At 48.3% G+C, this 15,821-nt stretch overlaps 1 protein-coding gene across 1 annotated transcript; it reads right to left on the reverse strand.

Moving 5' to 3' along the window:
- Positions 1-25: 25 nt before the first annotated feature.
- On the reverse strand, positions 26-8,010 carry Fahd2a (fumarylacetoacetate hydrolase domain containing 2A). The gene is made up of 8 exons (XM_005068585.4): positions 7,853-8,010; positions 5,385-5,635; positions 4,088-4,304; positions 2,141-2,200; positions 1,734-1,896; positions 547-655; positions 355-442; positions 26-215 (listed from the first exon to the last, which is right to left on the reverse strand). The coding sequence occupies exons 2-8, from the start codon at positions 5,627-5,629 to the stop codon at positions 153-155; spliced, it is 945 nt and encodes a 314-aa protein (XP_005068642.1). The 5' UTR covers positions 5,630-5,635; positions 7,853-8,010; the 3' UTR covers positions 26-152.
- Positions 8,011-15,821: the final 7,811 nt, after the last annotated feature.

The raw sequence follows: 15,821 nt of genomic DNA on the forward strand, positions 1-15,821 counted from the left end.
GGCTCAAAGACAGCAGAAGCTAAGCTGCAACTTTGAGAAGGTTTATTTCCAAGGCCTACCTAAGAGCACCTCAAGTGGGCAGGGCCAGCAGTGAGCTCTTTGGGAGCAGAAGTCCCACCTTTGTCTCAAGTCCAGTGCTTATAGGGATGTCATCACACCACCTTGTTGACAATGACACCAATTTCTTCAATCTCACACTGGACTTCATCACCCTTCTGTAACACAGCAGGCAACAGTTTTTAGCTTTTGGCTTCTCAACAGGCTCTCCCAGTTTCACTCCCTGCAGGCTGCTCGAAGCTCGCCAGGCCTCCCTAGCTCTCATCTTTCCACCATTTCCTCTTTTAAACTACTTACCTTGAGAAAGACAGGAGGCTTCCTAAACACACCAACCCCTGGAGGAGTTCCAGTCAGGATGATATCCCCTGGGTAAAGAGTGACAAACCTAGGGAAAGCAGAAGGATCAAGGAAGACCACGGGCTGAGAGTGGGCTCAGGTACCAGGTGTGCCAGTGGGTGGGGCTGGCTGTGACAGGCTCCACCCACTTACTGGGAGACCCAGGCTATCAGCTCTTCAGTCTTGAACACCATCTGGTTGGTGTTGCTGCTCTGCACCACCTCCCCGTTCACTCGACAGCAGATCTTTAAATTGTGTGGATCTGGAACAAATAATACTGTGGTGTTATCCACCTCCAACACCCAGCCCAAGGTGGAAACTGTAGGGAGCATGTCTGCCTACCCTGGCTTAGCACTTTACCCTGCCTGGGATTTCCTGTACTGACTGGAATTCCCACAACAGCACTAGCCCTTTAGGTGAGGAAAGGAGATACAGTCTAGACTCTGAACAGGGAACAAAAACAGCCAAGGGACTTACTTAAGAAAAAAAAAATAGGCCAGGCAAGATGGTTCAACAGGTAGAGGCCTAGCCTGCAGGCCTGGGTTTGATCCCTGAGGACCTGGGTTTGATCCCTGGGACCCATGTGGTAGAAGAGAATCAATTCCTGAAAACTGCCCTTTGACCTCTACCCAAGAGCCATGGCACATACATATACATACACAAAAATAAATAAAGTGTTTTTAAAACAGTGCAGTCATATGGTTATCAATTACAGTACCTTATTTTCTACATATTTAAAATATTTCACAATAAAAATAGAAAAATTAAAACAGGAAAAAAAGGGCATCTAATCTCAGCAAAGGCTGGTAACCCCATATCTCCAAAGCAACAGGGATAGCAGAGCAGCAGATAATGGTGTAACCTAAACTGTCTGGCACCCTCACAGCAGCTGTCCTCAGGGGCTCACCCACATGGCCATGCCACCCCCATGGATGAGTGAGTGGACCGTGGGTGGACACGGTCCTACTGGTGCTCGCCCATCTTCCTTACAGAAAATGAAGAGGCTTCATCACAGCCATTCTCCACAGGCTCAAGAGCCAGTGTTGCTTCCTTTCAGCTTAAGGACCGACTATTCCAGATGGGGAAGCTGCAGAAAGTCCCCCTACCAAGAGCAGTGCTCTTTGTAGTTCATTTTCTGGACATAATTTCACAACAGCTTCAGCTGTGTTCCCTCAGAGAGGGAGCTCACACCCAAGGCTGGCCTCTTGCTCTCTGGGAACAACAGTGACACCAAAGCTCTGCATGTAGTTGTAAGCACAGTCCTTGCTGGAGCACTGTTTTCTCCTGACACTCAGGTGTTGCACATGGGAAGGTCCAAGTGGCGAAGACTAGAAACCTACCTGCTATGCTGTCCCTGGTAACCAAGGCAGGGCCCAGGGGGCAGAAAGTATCAAAAGTTTTCCCCAGTAACCACTGCTTTCCATTGCGTCTCATTTGCCAGTCCCGAGCACTCACATCATGGGCCACAGTGAAGCCAGCCACGTGAGCCATGGCATCTGTGGCCTGTTGGGGCAGATTTGGCCAGATAGGTTACATCACAGGTGACACAACCCCTAGAACAAAGAATCTCAAAGCCATTATCACACATTAGCACCAGCACTAGCCAAAGGAGGCATGTGAAAGGCAAGGGAGTTAATGCTAAACACGTCCCTGTGTGAGACAGCTGGTACCACTGTAGAGCAGTCCCAGCAGGGCAGGGTCTGGGACTGCTGCTCCTCCCTAGGCCTGGGAGCCCCTCCCACCTCACCTTGATGTGCTTGCCTTTCCTTCCAATGACCACGGCCAGTTCCACCTCCCAGTCCACCTCCTGCGAGAGGGAGAGGGAGAGGGAGAGGGAGAGGGAGAGGGGGAGAGAGAGGGGGAGAGAGAGAGAGAGAGGCAGTGAGCTGCAGTGGCTGTAAGGCAGGCCTTGTCTTCTAGGCAGCAGGGTATCGGCGGCTTTACTAGATGTGGGTGTCACTTGCAGATCCATAAGCTCTGGGCAGTGGCAAGCAGCACCATCGGAGGTGACTAAGAGATCAACACATATCTGTTCAGGGGACTGAGTTTAAACCTTGACACTTGCAGTGAAGAGTGATGCCAAGTAGTAACAGCAGTATGTAACTCTACTGTGTGCTTGACACCATGTATGTGCTAAAACACATTAACTTGTTTTAATAAGCTTGGGGTCCCAGAGTAATTATATTTAAGGGGCTAAAATAAGCAATTCACAAGGGAGAAATGCACGTGGCTACATAATGTGAACAAATGCAACTGGAAAGAACTTACACTGCAGTCTCCCCCGCTGTTTGTAATGGTAATGACAAGTTCACCTGAATGCAGCCTGAGCTACCAATGCTACTAAGAGAAGCAGGCTCCTAGGGAAATGGCTGACTAGTATAGGAGACAGCACAAAGGAACCTTCATTGAAGGCAGAAAGTAAGGACATGCTCAAAAGAGAATGGAAATCAACAGGATGGGTCTACTGGCCAAAGTGGGTTCATCCAAATTGAATAAGAGGAAAAACGAGGAATTCAAAGAAATACAAGAAGCACAAAGAGAGTGCTAGGGGGATGGCTGAGCAGGTAAGGGTGCTAGTCACATAAGCCTGATGACCCAAGTTCAAGCCCTACAACACACAGAAAAGGCCGGACACAGCAGCACACATGTGTAATCCCAGCACTCCTGCAGTGAGACATGAGCAGAGAGGAGAATCACCCCGAAGCTGAGGAGCCAGCGAGCCTGGCGTGAGCACACAAACGAGGCCCTGCCTGCCTCAACAAGGTACAAGGTGAGAACCAACAGTGCTCCAGAGTGAGGTCCACCGTTAGAGGCCAGACAGACTGCTCAGTTCTTTCAGGACCCACATCAGACACACAACCATAATTCGCAACTCCAGGGACTCCTGCGTCCTCTTCCAGCCTCCACAGGCCAACTACAGTAGAGTAAATGAACATCAAGTGAACAAAAGGGACCTCCTGATAGGCTGCAGTGGGAAACACAGCACATGTCCTGTGCAGGACACTCAAAAACCTGCTTCAGCTGAATCTAATCACAAGGACATGAGGCAAAACTGGACACAGGCACCCTAAGAGGAAACACTTCTTCAAAAAGTATCAGGAAAAGAAACCATGTGGCAACCTCATCCCGGAGAAGACTGAGTGGGATGAAAGATACTCTTGATGGAGTTGGGACAAGATGCATGCATGGCAGACACAGCCGGGACACACAGCACTGGGAGACAGCAGCAAAATACAAATATCAAAGCTTGGGCAGCAGGGTATCAGCAGCTTACCTAGATTATTAGTATACTTTCATTGTAGAAAATTACTTTTGTAATTGGGAAAAGATAGAAGCTAATTCCTCCTGTCACAGCCAGCTGTGGTAGTACAGCACAGTCCTCTCTAGCTATTGTGTAGTGGACTGCTGAGTGACAGAAGGTTCCTCAAGGCAGTGGTTCTCAGCCTTCCTAGTGCTGGGACCCAAATACAGTTCCTCACATTGTAGTGACCCCCAGCCATAGTTACTTTGTTGCCACTTCACAACTATAATTTTGCTACTGTTATAAATCAGTAGTGTTGATAATCTGATGTGTGATCCCTGTGAAAGTTGTTGGACCCCCAAAGGGGTTGTGACCCACAGGTTGAGAACCACTGCTCTAAGGGAGTGACCCTTTTGCTGGACCACAGCCACCTGGGTGGTAAGAAGCACTAACCTTGCTCTCTGGCGGGAGGATGATCTCATCGTAGGGCCCCACAATAGAACTGGAGAACTTGCTGAAGATGATGGGCTCCTTGGGCACCCGCACATTCTGTTCTTGGCAGTGGTCTGCATAATTCATGCCCACACATACCACCTTTTCTGGCCGGGTGACAGGGGCCAGGAAGGTCACCTGAGACCGAGGGAGGACTGGCAACTGGGTAGCCAGGGCTCTGTAGAGACCAAGTGGAAGAAGGGCTAGCAGGGAACAGGTTGGGAATCCCAGGGCAGGCTGGGGAGGTCCCACAGCAGTTATGTCTCTTGCTTTTTGCATTTTCTAGACCTTTCACCCTCGGTGTTGAGACTCAAACCCAGTTACATACAGTCCTTGATAGCAAAGTGTGGTGGCGCTCATCAAGGGCTCATCTCCTCCCACGTGAATACTTACTGTTCATGGAAAAGTATGTGGAAAGTGTAATGGAAAGGGCTCTAACCCTCTAGTCACCGTGTCCCTCCCTGAGACAACAGACAACTCCTATGTCCTGGATAACTCATACCAGCTGCAGTGGAATACTCATCTCATCGGTTTGTATATGAACAATAGAGTATTTGGTGTTCCCTAGAACAGAGTTCCTCCTTCTTGTGGCTGCTATCCTACACTGTTAACACATTTTTGGTTCCTAATTTTTAAGAAAATGACCATTTGGAACCATAGTAACTGTGACACTGGGCTGCCAAACATTTCTTTTCTCTGCTCTACTGGGTGAAAACACCTCCTTAAAGTACTTTTAATCTACTGTTCTTTGACAAATTCAGGAATTTCTTTCCTCTGGGGGTCTAAATCACACCATATCTTCCCAAGAAGCCTTTCTTGTTTCTTGGGACCTTGTTGCAGGCTCCTCTAGTGGGAGGAACTCTCAGGAAGGCAGTGTACTGAGTAAGATCCTGGCTCCACAACCAAATGAACTAATCATCCTCCCTGAGCCTCAGTTTCCCTCTCTGTAGAGGGTGTTATATAATACTTTAAAGGCTTCTGTTGGGTATGATCACATACACCTGTAATTCACTCCTAGCATTCAAGAGGCGGAGGCAGAAGGTTCTCCCAGTTCAAAGCCTGCCTGGGCTACATAGCAAGACCCTGTCTCAAATGAAAAGATTTACATGCCTGTTGGCTCTTTACTTAAAAACAAGTGAGAAGAAAACAGTGGGGTCCCCTGCTCCTTTGCAAAGGAGGCACCTGTTGACTCTGATTCTCAGGGCAGGAGAGGATGGGAGGAGGCAGAGGGACCAGGGCCAGACAGCAGCTGACTCACCTTCTTGCCATGGAGAGGGCAGTCTCTCCCTGCTCCAGGAACTGCATCATTGTCTTGGGGAGTGTGGGGTCAAAAGTGTTTAGGTCTATGACTCCCCCACCAATCCCTGACTCCAGGCCCAGGTGAGGCTCCTCCAGGTGGGGTGTCTGGAACTGTACCAGTCTCATGTCTCTAGAGGGTTGACAGGGTCTCTTCTGAACTTGCAGCAGAGCTGAGAACAACCTCTTTCTACCAAAGCCCAGCATCAAAGCCTAAAAGGAAAGAAGCCAGCTGCAGGAGACACAACTGTGGAACCATCATGAAGACCCCTTAGTTTTTGCCCCATCATCTGTTCTTAGCATGCCACTTGGGAGGTACTCACATAGGTCGTTTTACCCTGTTATCTTCAAAAAGTCAGAGTACAGATGACCATGGCAGGCTTTAAGCTAGCCCCAGGGATCCCAGCCTTTCCTCAACCAGTGTTTCCTGAAGTTTCCTACAGCTGGCAAGTGGGGGACATAGCAGGCCAACTTGGCCCTGCCATCTTGCATTCTGGGGAGACGACACCAGCAATGATGTACTCAAGCCTCAGATACTGAGGTGATACTATGAAGATAGCCAGGCTGCTGCCTCTACCTAGTTTTAGAGGAAGCCCTCCAGCTGAAGAAGGCTAAAATGTGCAGGACTAGGAATCAGCCCCAGATTAGGCAAATAGCTACTCCTAGAAATGGCTTCACAGATGCTTCATGCAACTTTTGAAAGTATTAACTCGATCCTATTGCCCTCTGCCTTAAACACTTCCCACCAATCATGTGCTCAAGCTAGAACCCCTACCAGTTTGCTCTGACCTAGGAGCTGCCCTTCACCTCCTCTGATAGGCATCCAGTTTTCTCCTGTTGGAGCACAGGGAGACTTCGGGTGCTAAGAGGCTGGAGACCTGTTCTGAGCTCAGCTATCTCCCTGGGTTAGGCAGCTATGCCTGTCTCTCTCACTCCTGAGCCTACAGTATTGCTGTTGTGTGTGATGCACAGGCTCGCACTAATCTGTCCAATGAACAGATGGAAGACGCAAGGGACTTGATTCTTCACTTCCTAGTGATCATCAATTTTGGGAAGTGTCTGGCCACACCTTCCTTCCTTCCTCAGATCCAGCTCTCTTGGAAAATAACAAGGTTCGGGCCTATTTTGAGTTCTACGCTCTACCCAAAGATAAGCCTAACCCTTAAGTTTCTTTTGTTTTTGATATGGGTGCTGGGCCTGAAGGGCACATGCTAGATTGATCTATACCCCATTAAACTATACTCCATCCCCACCCATTCTCTTATTTTGTTTTAATCTAGGTCTGGTCTTCATTCCTTATCACATAGTCCTTCCTCTTCAGGGTATCTTGCTTTTAAAACCAGCATAGAGCTGGGAGGGCAGCCCCTCTGGTAAAGTGTTTCCCTTGAAGGCCTGAGTTAAATGCCCAGAACCCATGTGAAAGTTTGTACACAGTGGTTCATGCTTGTAATTCCAGTACTGAGGAGATGGGAACAGGTAGATCTCAGGAGCTTGCTAGCCAGCCAATATAGCCTAATTGTTCCGGGCCAATGAGAAACCCTGCCTCCAAAACTAAGGTGGCTGGCATCTGAGGAACATTCAAGGCCTATTCCCCAGAGCGTGCACACAGGCTAATGCTAATGGAGAGGTAGCTCTCAGTCCTGGGCTCTTGGTCCTCACCTGGTTAAGTCAACCTACCCTGTTCAGGATCACCACAGTGCCAGCTTGCAAGTATGGCTTTCCACCTGTTCTGTTGTCTTGTACAAGCCGCAGTCCAAAGGCTGTTCCAGCACATGTGGTCAGTCACACCACACACAAAAATGGCAGTGACTGTCCTGAGGAAAGCCAAGTGGTTCTGCGATGTCAGACTTAATTCTCTTGAGTGTGGCTGGCAGGTATTGCTGAGCAATTTTTAGATAGGGTAAGGGCTTGCCTAAGGTTCACAGGTTATACAGCTAAAAGAAAGAGTTGTCTACACGATGTTGAAGTTCTCTTCAGAAGCACGGTACTTCCCAATCAAGATAATCAGGTTTCAATGTTGCCTACTCTCCTCAGGCCCTAACTGCTCCCAGCCTACAGTCACCAGTCACGCCCCTGGGCGGCCAGTGACAGAGATAAGGCTGAACATCTGCATTCTGACAACCACAAACCCCACTGACTGTGCTTGTCCCTCGTGACAGCGCGCTCAGGTAACATTCCCTACTGAACAAAGAGCAGCACTGAGGCTTCATGAGGTAGTCGCCTGGCAAGGTGGCGCTGGTGTTTTTTGTAATGATCATTACGGCTCACAGCACAAGAGTCCCTCGGCAAACAGCCCAGGAATGGGCAGCTGGAGGCGCAGGGCAGTGTAGGCGATCTTGTCGATCTCCACTCTCCGAGAACCGCGGTCGGCTGCTCGGTTTCCCAGTCCCCGGCTCACCTTCCTCCCACGCTGGTCTAGTCTCAGCTTACCTGGCTGCTGCTGCCGGACCCTCCCGGCGCCTTACGCTGTCAGATGACACCTGCGAGGCTGCAGGCCAAGAGCGGAGAAGTGAGTGCCAGTACCGTTCCAAGTACCCAGCCGTTCTTCCCAGGGGAAAGAAGAGCCGCCGTCGCGTTGCGATGGCGTCACTAAGTGGCCGCCAATAGGAGGGCTCCTGCTTTCCCCGGAAGTCCGAGTTCCCGCTGCTCGGTTCTTGTAGCCACCGTGCTTCTTTAGGCTTTCAGGGAGATCCTTGCTGGCTTCAGGGTGACCCTGATCTTAGCCAGACCCGGAGAGAGCGCATCCTAGCTTTTAGCTCCTGTCTCCAGTCCAGTCCCTGCTTCTGAGCCGGGCACCTCATAGCTGTACAGAAAGCACTCTGAGGAACGGTAGCAAATAGTTTTGTCCTCTGCCGTAGACATGAAGGAGAAGGATGGTTATATTTGTTGCATTCTTGAGAAAAGCATAAAGGCTAGGTGTGGTTTTGCCCATGATGACCCTCGGGCCCGTAGGAGCAGTTCAGCCACTTATTTAACTGTCCTTGCGGTTGTGAAGATATTCTTTAGAAAGACACCCGTGTCCTCTTCAGCCATTGGACTTTTCCCTAGGAATCTTGGTCTGGAGGAAGGAAAACGCCAAAGCCTGTGCCAGCTGGAGGAGGAGTTTGTCTCCCAGGAAGGGATATAACAGTTCTGGCAACTGGTCAGACTACCTTGTAATAGAGACTGGAACTGAGATAATGGTGGATCAATAATGGGCAGGATGATACCCCGTCCAGGACTGCTTAGTTATGAATACCAGTTGCTTTCTCTATGATAACCTAAACTCATGTCAGGACCCGGAAGATGGACTTTGGGGAGTCACTGGACCTCTTTTTTTGTCCTTCCGGTGCAACCACAATGGAGAAGTGTTACTCTGCTTTTCACTGTAGCTTGTTTAATTGGTACATTGAGGGCAGATGGTGGCTAAGTCTAGCTTATTAGGCCTGCCAGGGCTCAGGCTCCAACCTTAACAACTCTTGTACTAATTAAACCTACTTACAGCAGCACATTTATCTTCTCATGCCCTGTTTTAGGCATTCAGGTGGATATGCTCACACGACCATACCCTGAGTCCTCTGGTATATGAAAACATAAAGGGGCTCCGAGAAAGAGGCTCCTAAATTAATTAAAGCCCAAAGAGATTATCAGAGATTTTATTTGTCCCAGGAAGAAGTACTATGGACCTTGTTTTAGTTATGTTTTCTTTAAAATTTTTTTACCCACTGAGGCATTTTATTTACATGAAGATTTTATATCCTTTTATCCCTAGAAAAATAAACTGAGGGATTTCCTTCCCATGTGATTTCTTGTCTTGCTTCTTCATAGTCCATGAGGTTAGCTGAGATTGTCATCGTAAGAAAGTCAAACTGACAGGGTGGGAGCAGGTTACACTGCCATGTTCTAAGTCTTTGAGCTGTACATCAAGTCTGGGACTGACTACTCCATGATTGTTTAACCTGCTTGTGAGGTTGACAACATTCTTCCTAGCTCTGTGGTCATGGGTGATTCCAAACTCTAAGGTATAATCAGGCTTTGTCCTCACAGTTAGAAACCAGATAGTAACTTCGGAGCATGTTGATAAGAAACTGGCATTTGCTTCTCTCTTCAGCCTGTTGGTCCTCTTGGGTGTATCATCCAGTACGCATTCACATGTACTGTTATGCTGGCATGGAAGAATGGCAGAAAGGGAAGATGAGGTGGGCAGAGAGACGCTTCAGTTGTTAAAAGCAACTGCTGCTCCTTCAGCTGAACTGGGTTTGAGTTTCCACACCCACATGGCATCTCACAACCACATGTAACTCCAGTTCTGGGAGATCTGATGCCCTCTCTGGCCTCTACAGGTACCAGACATGCATGTAGCACACAGACACACAGACAGGTAAAACACCTACACATGTAAAATAAAATAAAAATTTTCAAAGAGAGACTAGGAGGGACTAGTTCATCGAATTTCCTAGTTACTTTTCTTGATGCTATAACAAAATAGGCACATAAAATTTGAGAGAGGATGGGGGCATTTTGGATCACCATTTGAGGGTACAGGTGATCATGTCGGGAAACTTGAGACAGCTGGCCATACTATGTCAACAGTCAAGAAGCAGAGAGAAGAAGGCTGGTGCTCATCTAGCTTTTTCCTTTTTATGTAGCCCAGGACCTTAGGCCATGGCATGGCATCACCCACAGTTAGAGTAGGTCTAATCACCTTGATTAGCTAACTTGATCTCAATAATTCTGAAATACACGCCAGAAATTTGTCTTTTCAGTGGTTCTAGATCCTGTCAAACTGACTATCAATATTTACCACCCAGGCCATATCTAAATGCAGAAGCCATTGGAAGGAGCTCAGCTGAGATGCCATGGCCAGGCTTGCACTTGAGAAATTTGAGTCAAGGGAGATTGTCTGGACAAGAGTGGAGCGGGTAAGAGCGATGGGGCGATGCTGTGGGGTGGAGATGGCAAGTGTCCAGGGATGTTCAGGAGGAAGAACTGGCTGTCTTCAATGACAAGAAGTAGAGACCTGGGAGGGAAGGCTGTGTCATTCCGATTCCTGGGTTTTAGCCAGGTGGAGCCCCTGCTGTCTGTGGAAATGCAGCTTCCGCAGGGGTAGGGGTTGGGGAGAGAATGATGCACCCAGTCTGGGCAGGCTGTACGTCATATACCCTAGCAACACCCAAAGGCATTCAACATCATGGTCCAGGACAGAAATCTAGAAGGAGGTGTTTCAGTCTGACTTCAAGGAGCTAAGCCTACTTATAAATGGAACCCATGGTGGTGGTCTAGATAGCTTGTTTGAACAGAACATCATACAAAGTCTTGGCCCAAAAGATTCTGAAAATACAAACCGTGGAACAGAAGGAAACACTTGCAAATCAAATATTAGATATCAAACATCAAATACCAAAGGCTTGTCTCCTGACTATACAAACACCTTTCCAAAGTCGGTGAGTAAGAATAGTGAAATTGAACAGGTTATTGGATAAAAGACTTATATAGATAACTTCCACAAAAGAGGACACACAAAATTAGGATGAAAAAGATATTGAAGCACACTGACCATCTTGAAAATGCAAAGTATAGTCACAGTACGACACCACTGTGCACTTACTAAACTGACCAAAAATCCTTTGCAAGTGTCCACAGGATTTGAAAGGACTGGGACCCTCATGTACTGCTGGCATCCTTATAAACCCATACAAGAATTCTTTGTTTGTTTGTTTGTTCGAGACAAGCTCTCTCCATGTAGCCCTGGCTGCCCTCAACCTCACAGAGACCCGATTACCCGAAACTCCCAGTGCTGGCATGCACCAGCGTACCTTGCCCTGTAGAAGGACTCTTGAAAAACACACGTCGCCACCACATGATCTTGTCATTTCTCTCCTGCATAGATAATACTGAATTTTACCTTTGCTCTGTGCTCCTAGAAACAGGGACAATAACCTCAGGGTTGGAGAAATAGCTCAGCAATGAAGAACTCTTGCTGATCTTGCAAGACTAGAGTTCAGGTTTCAACACCCACACCTAATGGTTCACCACTGCCTGTAACTCTAGCTCCAGTATCTAAAACCTTCTGCCTGCCTTCATAGGCACCAGTGCACATAAACACATTTTTAAAAACCTCTCCATTTTCTGTATTCAATAAAAATATTACTAGAAAGAGCCATCATATTTAAAGACTCCCCATGCTCTTGCTTACCTGTGACAAGGGCGGACACAGACCTTCCAAATTCCCCATTGCTGTCTCATGGATAATCAGGTGACTTGCTTGTTCCCTACTGTCAGTCAGAGCAAAATGTCTGGTAAGCCTTGGGCTGGTTCCACTTCTTCCCAGGCCACTTGTCCCAAACCATCACACAGTCCTCAGCAAGGGCGACCCTATGCTCCCCCATCCATTCCTAGCCCTGCGATCCATTTGTATCCTTTACAAATTAATCCAGTAATGTGCGACCCTCAGTTCTGTGAACCATCCAAGCAAACGGTTCAAATCCGAGGAGAGAATCAAGAGTCCTTTTGTCAGATGCATAAGTAAAGCAGCTCGGGCTCATGATTAGCATGGGAAGTTAGGAGGCATTTCTTGGGAGCCAAGAACCCAATCTCTGGGGTCTAGGGCTATCTTTAGATCGTGCTAAATTGAATGAGGATTCCCTAGATAGTGTCCACTACTGAAAACTGTTTGCTTGTTTGGTGTGTGAGAAGTTCCTCCGCAGACCAGAAGTGGTCGTGTTGTGAACACATAGCAGGAGAAACTGAATCAGGGTTGCTTTTCTCAGGATAGCATCAGTCCCCCAGAATAGGTTGTTGCCAAAAATATTTCATGAGGTCATAACAGCTTGCATATAAAATGAAAGTGGGAAGGAGAAAAGAAGAAAATGGCATCATATACAAATAAAATATTTACCATAAACAATCCAGCCTCCATTTTCAGGCTGCTGGCTGATGTTGTGCTGGGGATTGAACTCAGGGCTTTGTGAACACTGTGCAGGCACTCTACCAACTGAACTGCATTCCAAGTCCAGTGATAGTTGTTTGTTTGTTTGTTTTGGAGATGGGGGCGGGTTTCCAGACAGGGTTTCTCTGTGTATCCCTAGCTGTCCCGGAACTCGCTCTGTAGACCAGTCTGGCTTTGAACTCACAGAGATTCACCAGCCTCTGCTTCCCGAGTTCTGGGATTAAAGGCATGTGCCATCACTGCCCGGCTTCCCAGTGTTAGTTTTATTTTCTTTTAATACACAAATGAAGCAATGTGCCAGAGTGGGACCTGGAGTAACGGACCCTGCAGTGAAGATGCCTCTGGCTCAACCAATGTCTTGTTCCCCACATATGCAGGAATAGAGAATGGACGGAAACCAGTCTGAGACCAGCCCCTTCTCTCCGAGCCACATTTGTTCCACCACAGAGAAGCTTCTACAGGGCTGGGAAAGTTTGTCAACAAAGTTCGGGACTCCAGGGCTTCAAAACTCGGTTGGCTGTCAGGAACTAAATGATGACCTGCTCTTTGGGGGCCTTATTTTTAGTTTCTGGATGTTTTACTGTATTTGGTGATTTTTTTCAAAACTGGAAAAAAAGTGAGGCCTCACGAGTGAGCTGGAGAGGAAGGGCAGGGAGGAGGGCTGGACTGGGCTTCCAGGGGAGGGGCTGAGGCAGACGAGCCCAAACAACTCACCAGCCCACCAGCGGCCTTTCAGATGTGACTGTGTAAAACCTCATAGCTAGCCCTATGACCTGAAAACCTGAGGGCTCTGAGTGCCTCGGCCACACCCAGAACTCTGCCCTCCCCCGGCCCCCCTCACCAAGCTTCAGGTGCACAGCACCCACTGCCTCTTGGGTGTGACCCTGCCACCTGGCAGTCCTCGGCCTCCTTCTACGTGTAAGGCATTCCATCAGTAGAACAGTTGACCTGACCCCCCCCCTTCAGCTGGGCTGTAGGAGCCTGGAAAGCACATTGACCTTGACATTAGCAGTTGAAACTTTTCCAGCTAAGAGGGCTGAACATCCAGTTCCAGCAGGCCGTGCTGCTGGGTGGGTATTGGGAATGCTTTTAGGGACTTTTATAAGTGAAAAGTCCAGACACGGAAAACAAGGTACTTATGGTACAGTTTGAACTTGACCTCAAAGCGCTCAGCACTCCCCCTTCCCCCCCCCCGTTTTCTCCCCTCTACTCCCCCTCCCTGGGACAGTTCCTCTTCCCCCATTGGAAATGGTACCGCCCACTCCAGGGAGAGCTTCCTTTCCCAGAATTTCAGTTAAGGGTTACCTGGGCCTCATCAGCTGTAATCACTTCAAGTGCCCATCCTTCAACCAATCACAATGACCCAGGAAAGAGTGTACCGATTGGCTTAGGCCTGACCTTGCACCCCTGGAAAGTAGAAGGGATTCCCGAGTGCTCTAAACCGGTGTCACAAATACTTCCTGTGCTGATGGAGGCTCCACTGTCTCTAACTTTGAGCTGTTTACTAGTTTTATTTATTTGTATACACATGTGTGGTGCATGTATCCACATGCCTACGGACGCCAGTGCTTGGTATTAGGTCTTCCTCTACCACTTTCCACCGCGTGTGTGTGTGTGCGCGCGCGCGCGCGCGCGTGCGTGCACGCGTGTGTGTGGCTGTTTCCAGGCGACTTTGTAAACTGCATTCATTTCACACAGTCATATTTCACAAAACGGGTATTTTTTTTCCTATAGGAAACTATCACTGTCAAATAAGTCAGTGTTCCGGTCACCGTGACTGGAGACATGAAGTGAGAACTCAGGGCTCTCCACCTTCAAGGCTCATGCCACATAGCACACTGCCCCTGTGTCTGTAATTAAACAGATCTTCATCCTCGCAAACACTGACTGGTGCAAGTTACACAATCCTAGGAACCCAGGTTCTGAGCTCCACAAACATTTGAAACTTTTAAATCTTTTTTTTCTTACAGTGTTGCTTCAGTGAAACTCCCAAATTACCTGTGAGAGAGCATGAACGTGGTGCTGGTCACTAAGTTCCTCAACCACAGGGGAGGGGACAGTCAGAATTTTGTACAGGTACTTTTTGCTGGCCCACAGGAAACACATTTACATTTCCTATGATCTCTGACTTTTAGAACTGTGCGTGCTCAACAGTTGACTCATCAAACTGCGACACAGTCTTTGATTACGAGATGCTTGCTCTTGGTGAAAGACAACAACTATTCTGGAGGCAGAAGAAACACAGTGGGCAATGTTGTAAGTGTCATTTAAGATGTGCCTTTTTTAAAAAATGAGGTATTAGTTATGTAGCTGTCCCAAGCATGGAAATGCTGGCAGAATAGTCACTCACTTAGACAGTGTGTCCTGATGGTAGAGGGGCATATGACTTAGAAACAAATGGGACACACCATTACTGGGACGTTGTAGTCAAGCTGACTGATGACCGAGACCTATAGTGAGACAGTAATATTTATGAGTTAGTTGCAAGTATCTAGTTTTATTGGAAATTAGGAAGACTGAAGAATCAACCACAATTTCCAGGTGACTTGATTAAATAACACCCTGACTTAAGGAGTCCCTACAGAATAACAGTACCTGAGGACAAGTTTCTCTCACTGAACCTGGATCTCACTGATTGGCTGTTCTGGTTGGTCACTGAGCTCTCACTGACTGCCCTCCTGCTCTGGGGTCACATGTGCGCCGTGACACCCCGCTTTTTATGTGAGTGTTGGGATCAGAGCCCAGGTCTTCATGCTTGTACAACAAGCTCCACCCATGGAACCATCCTCCTGGTGCCTGCTCTTGCTTAGATAGCTCTTTGGGAAGGAAGGTCTTCTTGCATCATTCCTCACAAGTGTGGTCTCCCAACCTGTGGTCCAGGTCCTATCCTCGTCACCAGAGTCCGCCTTGCACTCCTCTCTCTGAGACCTGAGTTTCCAGGCCGCAGAGATCGAAGCGTGTTCACCCAGGCTTCCCCAGGCTGTGGCCTCGTGTGTTGACTGTGTTGACGGGGTTGAGAAACTGGCTCAGCGTCTCCCTTAATTTAAGTTTGGGAACTGCAGCTTGACAGGGCAGGGAAGGAGGAGCTGACTGGGAAGGAGTCCTAAGCCACATGGTCTCTGAGGGTGAGTTTGAAGGACAGAGGCTGGTGCTGATGTCCCTGAAGGTTCCAGGTCACAGAACAGGCGTTCTGAGGCTTCACAAAGACTCTGCCTCCAAGGGGGAGGGTGCGGGAGTTTGGAGGTCCAGCCCGGAGAGAAACTGCCTTTTAGCTCTTTGACTCTGTCCCAGGACACCCACAGACCCGTCTTCTTCCTGCTTCCTGAAGCTTATAGGGGCCCAGCTGTCAGCCACGAGAGGAATTCTCGAGATATTTTTCCTCCCAAGGTTTTTTTTTTAAAAAAAAAAAGCCAAGTGGTTATGGGTGTGTGGGGTGGGGTTCACTGTGTCCCCTTCCCCACCACACCCAGT

The sequence above is a fragment of the Mesocricetus auratus genome, unplaced genomic scaffold, assembly GCF_017639785.1.
Source record: "Mesocricetus auratus isolate SY011 unplaced genomic scaffold, BCM_Maur_2.0 Super-Scaffold_100004, whole genome shotgun sequence".
Taxonomy (NCBI): Eukaryota; Metazoa; Chordata; class Mammalia; order Rodentia; family Cricetidae; genus Mesocricetus; species Mesocricetus auratus.

Excerpts from the sequence above, each read along its gene's own strand:
- Fahd2a (XM_005068585.4), bottom strand. The coding sequence starts at position 5,629 with ATGCTGGGCTTTGGTAGAAAGAGGTTGTTCTCAGCTCTGCTGCAAGTT. Across the intron at positions 2,201-4,087 it reads TCCTCCCGCCAGAGAGCAAG|GAGGTGGACTGGGAGGTGGA; the intron begins GTTAGTGCTTCT and ends TCCCTCTCGCAG. Across the intron at positions 216-354 it reads AGCCTCCTGTCTTTCTCAAG|AAGGGTGATGAAGTCCAGTG; the intron begins GTAAGTAGTTTA and ends GCTGTGTTACAG.